At 38.9% G+C, this 12,810-nt stretch overlaps 2 protein-coding genes across 20 annotated transcripts in view; one reads left to right on the plus strand and one right to left on the minus strand.

Moving 5' to 3' along the window:
• Nucleotides 1-12,810, minus strand: part of LOC133535094 (calcium/calmodulin-dependent protein kinase type 1D-like) — a 510,841-nt gene that overhangs the window by 301,582 nt on the left and 196,449 nt on the right. The window lies entirely within an intron of this gene.
• nfasca (neurofascin homolog (chicken) a) overlaps nucleotides 1-12,810 on the plus strand; it is a 179,776-nt gene that overhangs the window by 132,782 nt on the left and 34,184 nt on the right. For 15 of the 19 annotated variants that reach the window (XR_009802139.1, XR_009802138.1, XR_009802140.1 and 12 more), the window contains 5 exons: nucleotides 1,096-1,220; nucleotides 2,884-2,928; nucleotides 3,210-3,311; nucleotides 4,363-4,560; nucleotides 8,492-8,562. Coding sequence is in view for 16 of the 19 variants with exons in the window: in XM_061874515.1 (XP_061730499.1) it covers nucleotides 1,096-1,220; nucleotides 2,884-2,928; nucleotides 3,210-3,311; nucleotides 4,363-4,560; nucleotides 8,492-8,562 (541 nt within the window). In the remaining 3 variants the exon portion in view is untranslated. The remainder of the gene's footprint in view (nucleotides 1-1,095; nucleotides 1,221-2,883; nucleotides 2,929-3,209; nucleotides 3,312-4,362; nucleotides 4,561-8,491; nucleotides 8,563-12,810) is intronic. The other 4 variants (XM_061874521.1, XM_061874527.1, XM_061874523.1 and 1 more) reach the window with 1 other exon arrangement.

Below are 12,810 nucleotides of genomic sequence, written 5' to 3' on the forward strand. Positions count from 1 at the left end.
ACATTATCCTCGATGCACAAGCTTTGAGTTTGTATGTTTTTGAACGCATGCAAACCGCATTCTCCTTACACAAATAAATAATGCTACTTTGTTAAAGGAGCGCTGTGATAATACTTTCATTAGATTTATTTGTTGGTGATGAAAAGTCAGTACAGTGGTCAGAGCAAGCTCAATGTAATACAAAAGCAGGAAGACAAACACCAAACCACACTAGATACAGATTAAATTTTTCTGAGCAGGAATAAAGCATATTTGATAGGGGTGTGGGAAAAAATCGATTGGAATTTGAATCGCGATTCTTACGTTGTGCGATTCAGAATCGATTCTCATTTTAAAAATATCTATTTTTTTTAAGGATTTTTTTTTTATCAATCCAGCAATCCCATAATAATGCAATCAAATTCCAAAACCAAACCTGACCCAGCAACACTCAGAATTGCAGTAAACAGAGCAATTGAGAGAAGACACAAACACGACACAGAACAAACCAAAAGTAGTGAAACAAAATGAATATTATCAACAACAGTATTAATATTAATTATAATGTCAGCATAGCAGTGATTCAAAATCCCTCATTGACATTAACATTAGACATTTATAAAAATAAAATAAAAGAACAATAGTGTCACAGTGGCTTACACTTGCATCGCATCTCATAAGCTTGACAACACACTGTGTCCAATGTTTTCACAAAGATTAAATAAGTCATATTTTTGGTTCATTTAATAGTTAAAACAAATTTACATTATTGAAATCAGTTGATAAAACATTGTCCTTTACAATTATAAAAGCTTTTACAAAAATCTACTACTCTGCTTGCATGTCAGGCTGGGGTAGATCCTGCTGAAATCCTGTTTATTGAATGAATAGAGAACCCTTTTAAATCGGAAAAAAAATGTTTTTGAATCGAGAATCGTGTTGAATTGAAAAAATAATCTATTTTGAATTGAATCGTGACCCCAAGAATCAATATTGAATCGAATCATGGGACACCCAAAGATTCGCAGCCCTAATATTTGATACCATATTGTTCATAAATGTAACTTGTAAAGTTTGTCCCAAAGAAAACACGTATTTCTTGTCATTGTGGAACAGGATGAAGAAGGACGATGAATCTCTGACTATCTCCAACATCAACGAGGGCGATGAGGGAATTTACACGTGTTCTGTTAAGTCAGAGATTGATCAGGACTCAGCGTCGGCACGGCTCACTGTGTTAGGTACATTCCAATACTGTACACTCCAATACTGTACACACTGTGTTAAGTACATTCCAATACTGTACACTCCAATACTGTACACGCTGTGTTAGGTACACTCCAATACTGTACACACTGTGTTAAGTACATTCCAATACTGTACACTCCAATACTGTACACACTGTGTTAAGTACATTCCAATACTGTACACACTGTGTTAAGTACATTCCAATACTGTACACTCCAATACTGTACACGCTGTGTTAAGTACATTCCAATACTGTACACTCCAATACTGTACACGCATTCCAATACTGTACAGTCCAATTCTGTCTGCCCTCTGTTAGGCACAAAAATACAGCGTTCCCCAATGTTGCACACACTTTGTTAAGTACACTCCAAAACAGTACACACTGAGTATGTTATATTCCATTACAGTACACCACAATATTGTACCCACTTTTTTTAGGTGCATTCCAATACTGTATTCGCTGTGTTAGGTAGACTCCAATACTGTACACACTGAGTTAGATACACTACAATATTATACTCGCTGTGTTAGGTAGACTCCAATGATGTACACACTGAGTTAGATACACTACAATACTATACTCGCTGTGTTAGGTAGACTCCAATGCTGTACACACTGTTAGGTACACTCCAAAACTATATACTCCAATACTGTACACGCGTTGTGTTAGTTACAATTCAATACTGTACACACTGCGTTAAGTACACTCCAAAACTGTACACACTGAGTTAGGTACACTCCAATACTGTACACACTGCGTTAATGTACACTCAAATATTTAGGCACTGTGTTAAAGGCATTCCAATACTGCAGACACTGTGATATGTACACTTAAATACGGTACAAAGTGTGTTAGGTACATTCTGTATGCACAAAAATGTTCATGTTTGGTTAATTGTATTGTGTAAATTGTCTTTAGGTGTGCATGTGAGTTGATTTGTTGTTTGTATATACTGTACGTGTCCTGTGATTGGCTGGTGGTCAGTCCAGCGTTAACCCCAGCTCTCACCCAAAGTCAGCTGGGTTTAGATTTCAGCTCACCTGCAACGCAAATGAGGTCAGTTGGTTTAGAAAAATACAATTGTGTTTAACTGCTAAGCATATCTTGACTTAAACTATGTGTTTGTTTTAAGTGTGTTTTTTTAATCAAAAGGTAAAGATTATCAAATTGTCTTTCGTATCCTTCAATTTTTATGTTTTTCGCCCTGGTCAAAAGGTTTTGGACATCCCTGTTTTCTTGGATGTGCTTCCGTTGTTTGTAGGTTTGTGGACAATAAGTCAGAACATTTGGTCGAAAAGCGAATGATACGGAAAGCAAGGAACCACTGAATATTAATATTTATTGTGCTTTGTAGAAAATATTGCAGTAAAAGTGACTTCATGTTTGAGTCCTTGAGATTGCTTTTGATCATTTGAAACATTTGTGCTGATGATTGTGTTTGATTACCTTGAGTACTTTCTAGAAGACTTGAAAAAAGAGAGGAATGATGTTGGTGGAGGATACGCAGGGTGCAATATTTTGAAATGATCACAGCGAAAGTGTGAAATGTGTGTGAACGTATAACCTAATATATAATTTATCATTAACATGCACTGTGTGTAGGTAATTTGAAAGTCAATTAAGCAACTAACAATTCTACCATAACCCTGCAGAGGAAGCCTCCCTCAACCCCTCACTTTCTAGTGCCTTGCCTCCAGGTAACATTTGCTTAGCTTGCATGTCTTCCTATTGTCATAGGATTATTTTAATATTTCTATTGGCTATTTTACCACATCATGTTTCTGTCCTGTCCGTCATTTATTCTCATACTAATTGTTTGTCACTTTTTCCATCCGTCAATATTTTGACATGTCGATGATTATTAATATTAAGATATGCATTTAGTTTGTCCAACCCTGCATATAGTTTCAAATGAGAATTAATTCAATGATTGAATTCAAGTGTGTGTCCGAACTGATTTAGCTTTTTATGGTTTCAGACCACCCAGACCCTCCGTTGGATCTCGATCTGTCAGATCCAGCAGCACGCAGTGTTCGACTCACCTGGATTCCTGGAAACGACCACAGAAGCCCTATTAAAGGTATGTACCATTTATTCAAATCCTCACCAAAATGGGAAAAATAAATGTGAACCCTCACTAAAGTACAATGTCGTAAACTAACAACTTGATTACATTTGACAAGTACTGTCAAAACTACTTTTTTGGCAGAGTACGTCAAAACCATAAAATGGTCTTGCACATGAGAACTGTTGCTGAGATTAAGAAAACATGTTCAGGATCTAGTCTTGTCTGTACTTGTCCAAATAATATTTCATTATTCATATGTTTTTATTTTGTCTAGTAATGGAAAGCAGCCATTCTGTTGAAAAACAAATGTGGTCACCATGAGCAATATTTAAAGCTCTTGTGGGCGATAAGCACATACAAGATGATTTAAATATATCATTGGCGCAACAAATGTGTATTTTGTACAGTTGTTTATGCCTTATAAATAATATTTGAGTGGTATTAATAATAATATAGATTACACTGTGATTGTGTATATGCACACATGGCTGTGTGAAATCTAAACTTTTGCACTCCAACTGTGATATAAACCCCCAAATCTAGATCTATTTAAACAGCATATCTAACCAAATATTGTGCTGCAATTCACTTGTTGGTCTTTAGTATTTAAAAAAAAAAAAATGTTCACTTTGTGGTCAGAAAAAGTCAAAGACACCTTTTACATGTATATATACATTTCCATATCATTCAATTACAAAATAATACTTCAATGACTCACCATATTAAACTGCAAATACAATTAAAACAAATCTTCATTTTAATGTCTTAACTTGAACAATTAACTGTGCAATATAGCCACAAATAGATGAATAATGTCATGTAATTTGAAACGCATGTGTTTTTTATGTGAGTATGAGCTGTATTTCACAGTGACACCACCTTGAATGAAAAATTTTGCGTTTGCATTGTCATAAGAGAGCGTAAGAATATGCAGCCTCACACGCATAACATTTTTCTATAAATACCAAGGTTGGCGGTGAAAGTGACGTACGTATATTTCAATATTTATAAATGAAACCCTTCAAGTTTTGTGTGTTTTTATGCCAATAATGTCTCTTTGCAGAATTTCTGGTCCAGTTTGAGGAGAACCACTGGGAGCCAGGAAGATGGCAGGACCTGGCCACCTACCCCGGGGACCTCAATTCCGTCATCCTGCAGCTTGCTCCCTTTGTCAACTACCAGTTTAGAGTCATTGCCATTAACGCGGTGGGTCAGAGCAAGCCAAGCGCGCCCTCACCTCGATACAAAACCAGTAGCGCTGGTGAGTAACAATAATTACACAAAAAACTTAATTCTTTTAAAAGCAGCAGACATTGCTGCTCTATGTAAGTATTATTGTAGCAAAACTGTTTGCAAATGCGTATTTCAATTTGTGCGTCTGAAATCCCTTTCACGCCTCTGTGTACCAGTTTGTATGTCTGTATTTCAAACTGTGTGTGTGTAATCAGATTTGGTAGGTCGGTAGGTAGGTCTTTATTGCCATCGTACAAGTACAACAAAACTTTATTTTCAGCACAAACCCGTTGAAGATTAGACAAACATGGGAAAAAGGTAAACGCTGGGGTAGGATGAGTGAAAAAATACAATCTAGACTGGGCTCCTAAGGGGGCCCAGTCTGGAGTGGGGAAAAACCTCCATAGCAAAGCACCTATACATATTACAACATCTCGAGACTTGCAAAAGAGGGAAAGGAGTGGGGGCCACGGTGGAAACAGAAGCTCTTCAGGCGCTGCCCAGCCGTCCATCACCCTTAAGGGATTTGCGTCAAGGGTTTTTGGATGGGGGTGGGGTGTGTATGTGTGCCGTATATTTTTATGTGGATGCATGTGTATGTGTAAGCCTGCAGTATGTCTCTATTCCGCGGCCTTGAAGTTGTGCAGTCACTAGTCGAGGTCAACAACATCAGGTGTGTGTCCATGAGAGACAAGAATGGAGCCACACTGTCTTTCGGAAGAGTCTCGAAGCCAGAGAAACAATCCAAGTTAGAATGTTTTGTATGCGAGTGAAAATAAAATGAGCTTTCCACTCTAAATTGTCTATGACTGGTCCTCAAAATTAATCTGCGTGTACGTGTTTTAATTTGTGTGTCCGTATTTCAATTTCTGTGTGTGTAATAATGTGTGTCTGTGAATTCAGAGTCATGTGGAGCAGGAAGCCTGATTAGCTTTCTTTTTACACGTGACTTTTGCGACACTTCTGCCGTGTACAACTTGTGTCTCCGTGCAGCGATTTTACGTACTTACGCCTACTACCCCTTCTGGGGCATAGGCCGTCAACAAGTGATCTCCAGGCCGTATTGGGCCCTTCTCTCCAGTTGGGTCCAGGTCATCTTCATGCTCTTCGTGTCTGCCTCCAGGTCTCTGTACCAGGTGTTTCTGGGACGGCCCCTTTTCCGCTTGCTCTGCGGGTTCCATATTAGGGCTTGTCTAGTGATAGTATTTATGGGCTTAATGGCCTACTGAAACCCACTACTACCGACCACGCCGTCTGATAGTTTATATATCAATGATGAAATATTAACATTGCAACACATGCCAATACGGCCGGTTTAGTTGACTTAATTGCAATTTTAAATTTCCCGCGGAGTTTCTTGTTGAAAACGTTGCAGAATGATGAGGCGTGCGCGTGACGTCAGGGACTGTCAGGAAATATTAGCTCAGCACCACTTACGGCTAAAAGTCGTCTCTTTTCATCGCATAATTACACAGTAATTTGGACATCTGTGTTGCTGAATCTTTTGCAAGTTGTTCAATTAATATATAAAGAACAATGCTGTTGGTGGAAAGCAGTGTATTGCAGCTGTCTTTAGTACCGAGACACAGCCGGTGTTTCTTTGTTTTTAACACAGAGTGGTCAAGCGAAAATGTTTCTCTACGTCAACCAGCATGTTTTTGGATGGGAAAATTGTGATTATATATCTTACCGGAGACATCATTGGATTATTCGTCCTCCTGCAGTAGCTGTTTAAAAGGCAGCTGTGAGCTTGGCTCCTCGGCTTCTCTCTGAGACACTGCGTGTTCACCGCAGCCATCCGACCTCGAGGTATGTCTTTACAATCTCACTAAAACACTATTAAAACAATGAGCAGATAAGGGATCTTCCAGAATTATCCTAGTAAATGTGTCTAATTACATCTGAAATGCTCACACTGCTGCCGCCCGGAGCCGACGCTTTTTATTTTTTTTTTATTTTTTTTTTTTTTTTCTAGTCCTTCGCTATCAATATCATCATCCACAAATCTTTCATCCTCGCTCAAATTAATGGGGAAATGTCGTTTTCTCGGTCCGAATAGCTCTTGCTGCCGGAGGCTCCCATTAAAAACAATGTGAGGATGTGAGGAGCCCTCACCCTTGTGACGTCATCGTCTACGACTTCCGGTAAAGGCGAGGCTTTTTTATCAGCACCAAAAGTTGCGAACTTACTTGTCGATGTTCTCTACTAAATCCTTTCAACAAAAATATGGCAATATCGCAAAATGATCAAGTATGACACATAGAATGCACCTGCTATCCCCTTTTAAATAAGAAAATCTCATTTCAGTAGGCCTTTAAACAGAGTGTGGCCTATCCAGCGCCAGCTGCGTTTCTTAGTTACCACTTCTGCAGTAAGCTGACTTGTTTTCTTTGCCAGAGTTCAGTATTACTGATGGTGTCTGGCCATCGGATGTCGAGAATCTTTCGCAGGCAGCTGTTAGTGAAGACCAAGTCTCTTTTGACGTTGCAGCTGTGGTTCTCCAGGTCTCTGCTCCATATAAGAGGACTGCTTTGATGTTGGAGTTAGAGAATCGGACATTGGTGTTGAGGGTCAGTTCTTTCGAGATCCAAATGTTACGCAGTTGGGTAAACGCAACACGTGCCTTCTTGATTCGTGCTTTTATGTCAGCGTCTGTGCCGCCCTGTTTGTCAATCACACTGCCGAAATAGGTGAAGGATTCAACCTCTTACAATTTCTCTCCATCCAGCGTGATTGCTCTGGTGTTGGCAGTGTTAGTCTTGAGGATCTTGGTCTTGCCTTTGTGGATGTTTAGTCCTACTTTTCCCGAAGTAATTTGTAATTTTCCTGAAGGAACTCTCCTGACGGAATAAATAAAGTACTATCTAATCTAAGTGCATGCCACTTTGTTGATCTTCTCCTGCATCTGTTGTTGGGTGTTTAAAAGTAGTGTCAGACCGTCGGCATTGTCCAAGTCATCCAGTTGTGCCCTAGGTGTCCATTGAATCCCGTTACTTCCCTGTGCGGTGGAGGTCTTCATTATCCAGTCAATGACTATCAGGAAGAGGAGGGGCAAGGGAGGACAGCCCTGTCTGAGCCCAGTCTTCACTTGGAACGGCTCAGTTGGCTGTCTCCATGGACCACCTACTTCCTTCCAGCGATCTGAACATGTAGAAAGGATGGTCAGTCTGTCAGTTTACGTTTCCTTTTCCTATAGTCAACACCTGGCATCCACTCATGTGTTTTCTGTGTTGAAGCCACCACATTTGACTCTCAGTGACACACAAGCTGAGAAAACCTAACTTGTTCACCCTTGACTTAAATTACCTTGACTTAAAATTTGAGGAAGACAAACATACGCCTGACAACAAAGTTACTGCTAAAGATGAAGTGGGTGCAAGGTGCCGACTAGTGGTGAGTATAGGGAAAGTAAAGGTAAAGTTGCAGACAGGCAAGTCTTTTTACACTTCAGATCGCTGCACGAACACTCAAGTCGTACACGGCAGAAGTGTCGCAATGTCACGTGTAAAAAGACAGCCTATCAGGGTTCCTGCTCCACGCAACTTTGAATACACAAAGACACATATTTTCACACATACACTAATCAAAATACAAACTCACAAATTAAAACACACACACAGATTTCGGATGTCCTTATGGCTTGTGCAGCCCTTTGAGACACTTGTGATTTAGGGCTATACAAATAAACTTTAATTGATTGATTGATTGATTGATTGATTGATTGATTGATTGATTGATTGATTGATCTGATTACACACAGAGATTGAGACACAGACGCACAAATAAGTACATGGACAAGTGAATCGGATTACAGACGCACAGATTGAGATACACATTTTCAAATAGTTTTGCTACAATAATACTTCCATACTGGTCCATGAATCAACTCTGCCTGTTGTAATGATTGAATGCATTGTATTATTATTGATAGTAAGAAATATGTTATATTCCTCATATAGCTCCAGATGTCACTCCCAGAGGTCTCCAAGGGTGGGGCTCGGAGGAAAACAACATGGAGATCACTTGGGAGGTAAGACAAGCCAGATGGTAGTTAAAGCACATCCTAAGAACATTAAAGTCATTGATTTATTGTTTTTCTTAACTGTAAAAGTGTCATATAATGTGCTGTGTGTGCTTGAGCCCTTTTTACGACTACCTGACACATCTGACAGTTGTTTTGCATTACTAAGGGCCTGATATAAAGTACTATGATCTTAAAAAGTGCTAAATAGTGTGTGCAAACTATTACATTTCATGTACTACTACTGTGATGTAGTAGGACTGATCTACAAAAATGTTTGCGTGTATTAAACACCTGCAAATTTGACAGTACACAAAGCTGATCTACTAAAATTCTGCGCATAGGATTTAGTGAGCAAAATAGAGAGCGTAATCCATTCCGCGTGTCTGCCTTCATGAATATGCAGAATGTATGCTAATCACCGAATACAATAGCAGGAGGGGAAAGTACTCGTTTAACTATTTAACAGTACCACACACAGTGTGATTTAACTGTACTGTGGGAATGGTTTGCGTCTTTTTTTTTGTACGTCTAGAAAGGATGTGCAAATTGGCAGTTGGAAATGGCTAAGAGAAAAGAGACGATCACGCTGCTGCGCATCTATGGACTGTCAAAAATGAAAATATGTCCTCTATTCAGCAATATCAGTTTATAATTTTTTTGCTAATTTAATGAATGCATTTTGGTATCCGCATGCTTTTTAAAAGTATGTTTCTTTTATCATATATATGTGTGGAGTTTGCATGTTCTCCCCGTGAATGCGTGGGTTCCCTCCGGGTACTCCGGCTTCCTCCCACTTCCAAAGACATGCACCTGGGGATAGCTTGATTGGCAACACACAAAAAAAAAATGGCCCTAGTGTGTGAATGTGAGTGTGAATGTTGTCTGTCTATCTCTGTTGGCCCTGCGATGAGGTGGCGACTTGTCCAGAGTGTACGCCGCCTTCCGCCCGATTGTAGCTGAGATAGGCGCCAGCGCCCCCCACGACCCCAAAAGGGAATAAGCGCTAGAAAATGGATGGATGGATGAAAAAAAATTATTGCAAAATGTATTTTCTCGCATTTGGAATATTCCAACAGACGCTTACAGTTAGCACATTTGATGCTGTAAAAATGGGTTCCATTGTAGATGCACTGCAGAACTGCTTCTTAAAAGGCCATAAAAGGTGGCACAAGTCTCCTGCTTGTTTGAAAATATGCAAAATGCCACAGGTATACCACATGATAACATGAATATTCAGTAAATGAGTGGATCCATGGTGAAAACAGCAAAATCCTCATTTAAATAAGACGGTCTGCACCAACTATCAATTGTACACGAATAGTACACACAAGTTTATAGTTTGCACACACTGTTTAGCACGTGGTATTCAGATCTTAGTAGATCAGTCCTGGTGTGTACAATTAATAACAAATACAAAAGTAGGGCAGACCGCCATACTTAAAGGAATATTTTACGTGTTCTACAGGCTTTCACCATGGAGACACTCATTTACTGCACATTTTTATCATGCTCCACCTTTGATATTTTGCTCTTTCTGTGAAACATGCAGCACACAAGTGAAACATTATAATATGTGCCACCTTTTCTGCAACAACAACACCTCACAACTGTTCTACACAACAGAACCCATTTAAGCATACCGGCAAAAACAGCTGCTGCGCTCTGGATTGATCCGGCGGCAAGGAAAATGCATGTTGCAATAACTTTTTCCGCAAAGAATATAGATTATTATTTTAATGAAAAATGTCCTAATATTTTTATTTCTGACAGAAATATGTCGATTACTCTCTCTACATTATCTGCGATATTGCAGCGATCGCCTTATTCTAACCACGGCACACAACTATTTGTGCTTAACTCTGCCAGTTTGCATGTACCTTCCAAACAGGCAAAATATAGATACAAAACTGTTTCAGGTTAAATAAATCACATTGGGTGTGCTTCCCCAAAATATAGTGTTCCAATAATTAGCCTACATTCTGCAAATACATGTAGATGAACACATTAAATGGATTGCGCTAGCTACTTTGTTCATAAAGACACACAATCCTCTACGCACAAGCTTAGTAGACTGGCTTGGCTTGCGCTAGCAAGTTTGCACGTGTTTTAGTATATCAGTACACAAATGTCCATTTGTCTAGTATTATGTCTACTATTTTGGGTAAAAAACAGTTAGGGTTAGATGTATTATTTCATGTGTATAGGGCTTTAATTGTTTTTTTTTTAATATCACTTTTTTAATATCACTTATTTAGAAGATCCTAAACAGTTAACAGCGATAAACGAGGGATTACTGAACTAGGACCATAATTTTGTGTTACTGCGTGCTAAAAATTTTATCATGGGTCTAATTACAGACCAACTAAAACACAGAATTGAATTTGACAGGAATTTACAAAATAAGACACCCAGAATACACATGCATTTTGGATTTACAATATGAATGCTAGAATGTAGACTAGCCGTAATATAAGAATATTCTTCCTTTTTTATGACTCAAACAACTTCCTCCACATATTGGCAAACAAAAACACGGCACAAATACAAATAACAACACAGCCACACATGAAAAGAAACTTAAAAAAAAAAAAATGGTATGATAATATGTGACTTTTCTGCGGATTGCTTGTTTTTTTGTCCCTCCCCGTCACGCTGGCTCATTTTTCTCTGGAACAAATCCCCTCTCTGCTTTGTATCCAAACCTCATCTTCTCTGAGCTGCTGTGTTGTAGTCCTTATGATTACCGTTATGACTATAGTAAAGAAAGAACACGGTTTCGTCAGAAAGCATTGCAATCACGTCCATAGTTGAAGACTTACAGTAAATTTAGAGGAAATCTTATATTGCTGACTGGAGTTTAGATGTTAAAGACTTTGAAACAAACATGGAAAAGTTGAGCAGAGCGAACCTAAAAGTTTAGCAGGCCCTTGTTGTCTTTACTCAATAAACCACTAAAGCAATTATAACTTAGATCACTCAACTCTCTCTTTCATATATAGCCATTCTCGAACAGACTTTACCACAAACTAGGGTTGTCCCAATACTTTTTGATACTTTTATAAATATAGGCATACTTGCCAACCTTGAGACCTCCGATTTCGGGAGGTGGGGGTTTGTGGTGGGTGGGGCGTGGTCGGGGGTGGGGCGGAGGTGTGGTTGGGGGCGTGGTTAAGAGGGGAGGAGTATAATTCACCAACTCGAGTATTTCATATACATTTCATATATATACAGTATATATAAATATATATATATGTATGAAATACTTGACTTTCAGTGAATTCTAGCTATATATATATATATATATATATATATTTTATTATGTATATATATATATATATATATATATAAATAAATTAAATAGATAGTTGAAATTCAGACGGCACCTATCAAATACACATTAATAAAAACACAGTTGTTCTACTAACTGTACTGTGCTTGCTGGTTACAAAAAAAAACAACCAAAAAAACTTACTTTTCACTATTTGAGAAACCTTTGTTCTGCCATTTGCGTACTGGCGAGACGAGAGTCACTTGCCGTAAGATGCACAAAACCGCGTAAATTGTTGGCCAATCAAAAAGCAACCTCATAAAGCTATAGCCAACATTCACCAGGAGATGGCAACAGACAACATAGAATCACTCTATTACAGACGGCGTCGCCATGGCTGTAACTTCCTCGTTCTTCTGCTTCGTCTCCTTGTGTGTCCAGTTTTTTATTAAAATCCGTAGATGTTGTAACGTGATTGGGCAGGCAAGCTGTTTATATAACAGGAAAGCGGACGTGAAAACAGGCTGTCCCCACTCATGTCCGCATGGAGCTGGAGGGGGCGTGGCCTCCAGCTCCGGCTGAATATCGGGAGACGTTTGCCGCTAACTAGCTAGCCATGTTTTAAAACGCCTCTTGCAGAACTGTGTTTTAGTGTTATAGCACCACCTTTAAAATTAGATTTTAAGCCAAAATGCGTCCGTTCTCCCTTTTCTGTGTCTGCTTTTAAGTAGTCCGTTATTGTGCACTGCCGAACATGCTCCTCTGCTCGTAAAACCGTCAATGTCACGACATTGGCAACGGCAGGCCGTCATGCCTGTTAATAAATTTTAAAAAAGAAAAAAAAAGAAACCGGTACTTTTTAGAGGAGGTATAGTACCGATTATGATTTGTTAGTATCGCGGTACTTTACTAGTACAAGTATACCGTACAACACTACCACAAACTTACCATACCTACAATAAAATATCTCGATAAGAGCCTAATCA

The sequence above is a fragment of the Nerophis ophidion genome, linkage group LG16, assembly GCF_033978795.1.
Source record: "Nerophis ophidion isolate RoL-2023_Sa linkage group LG16, RoL_Noph_v1.0, whole genome shotgun sequence".
NCBI lineage: Eukaryota > Metazoa > Chordata > Actinopteri > Syngnathiformes > Syngnathidae > Nerophis > Nerophis ophidion.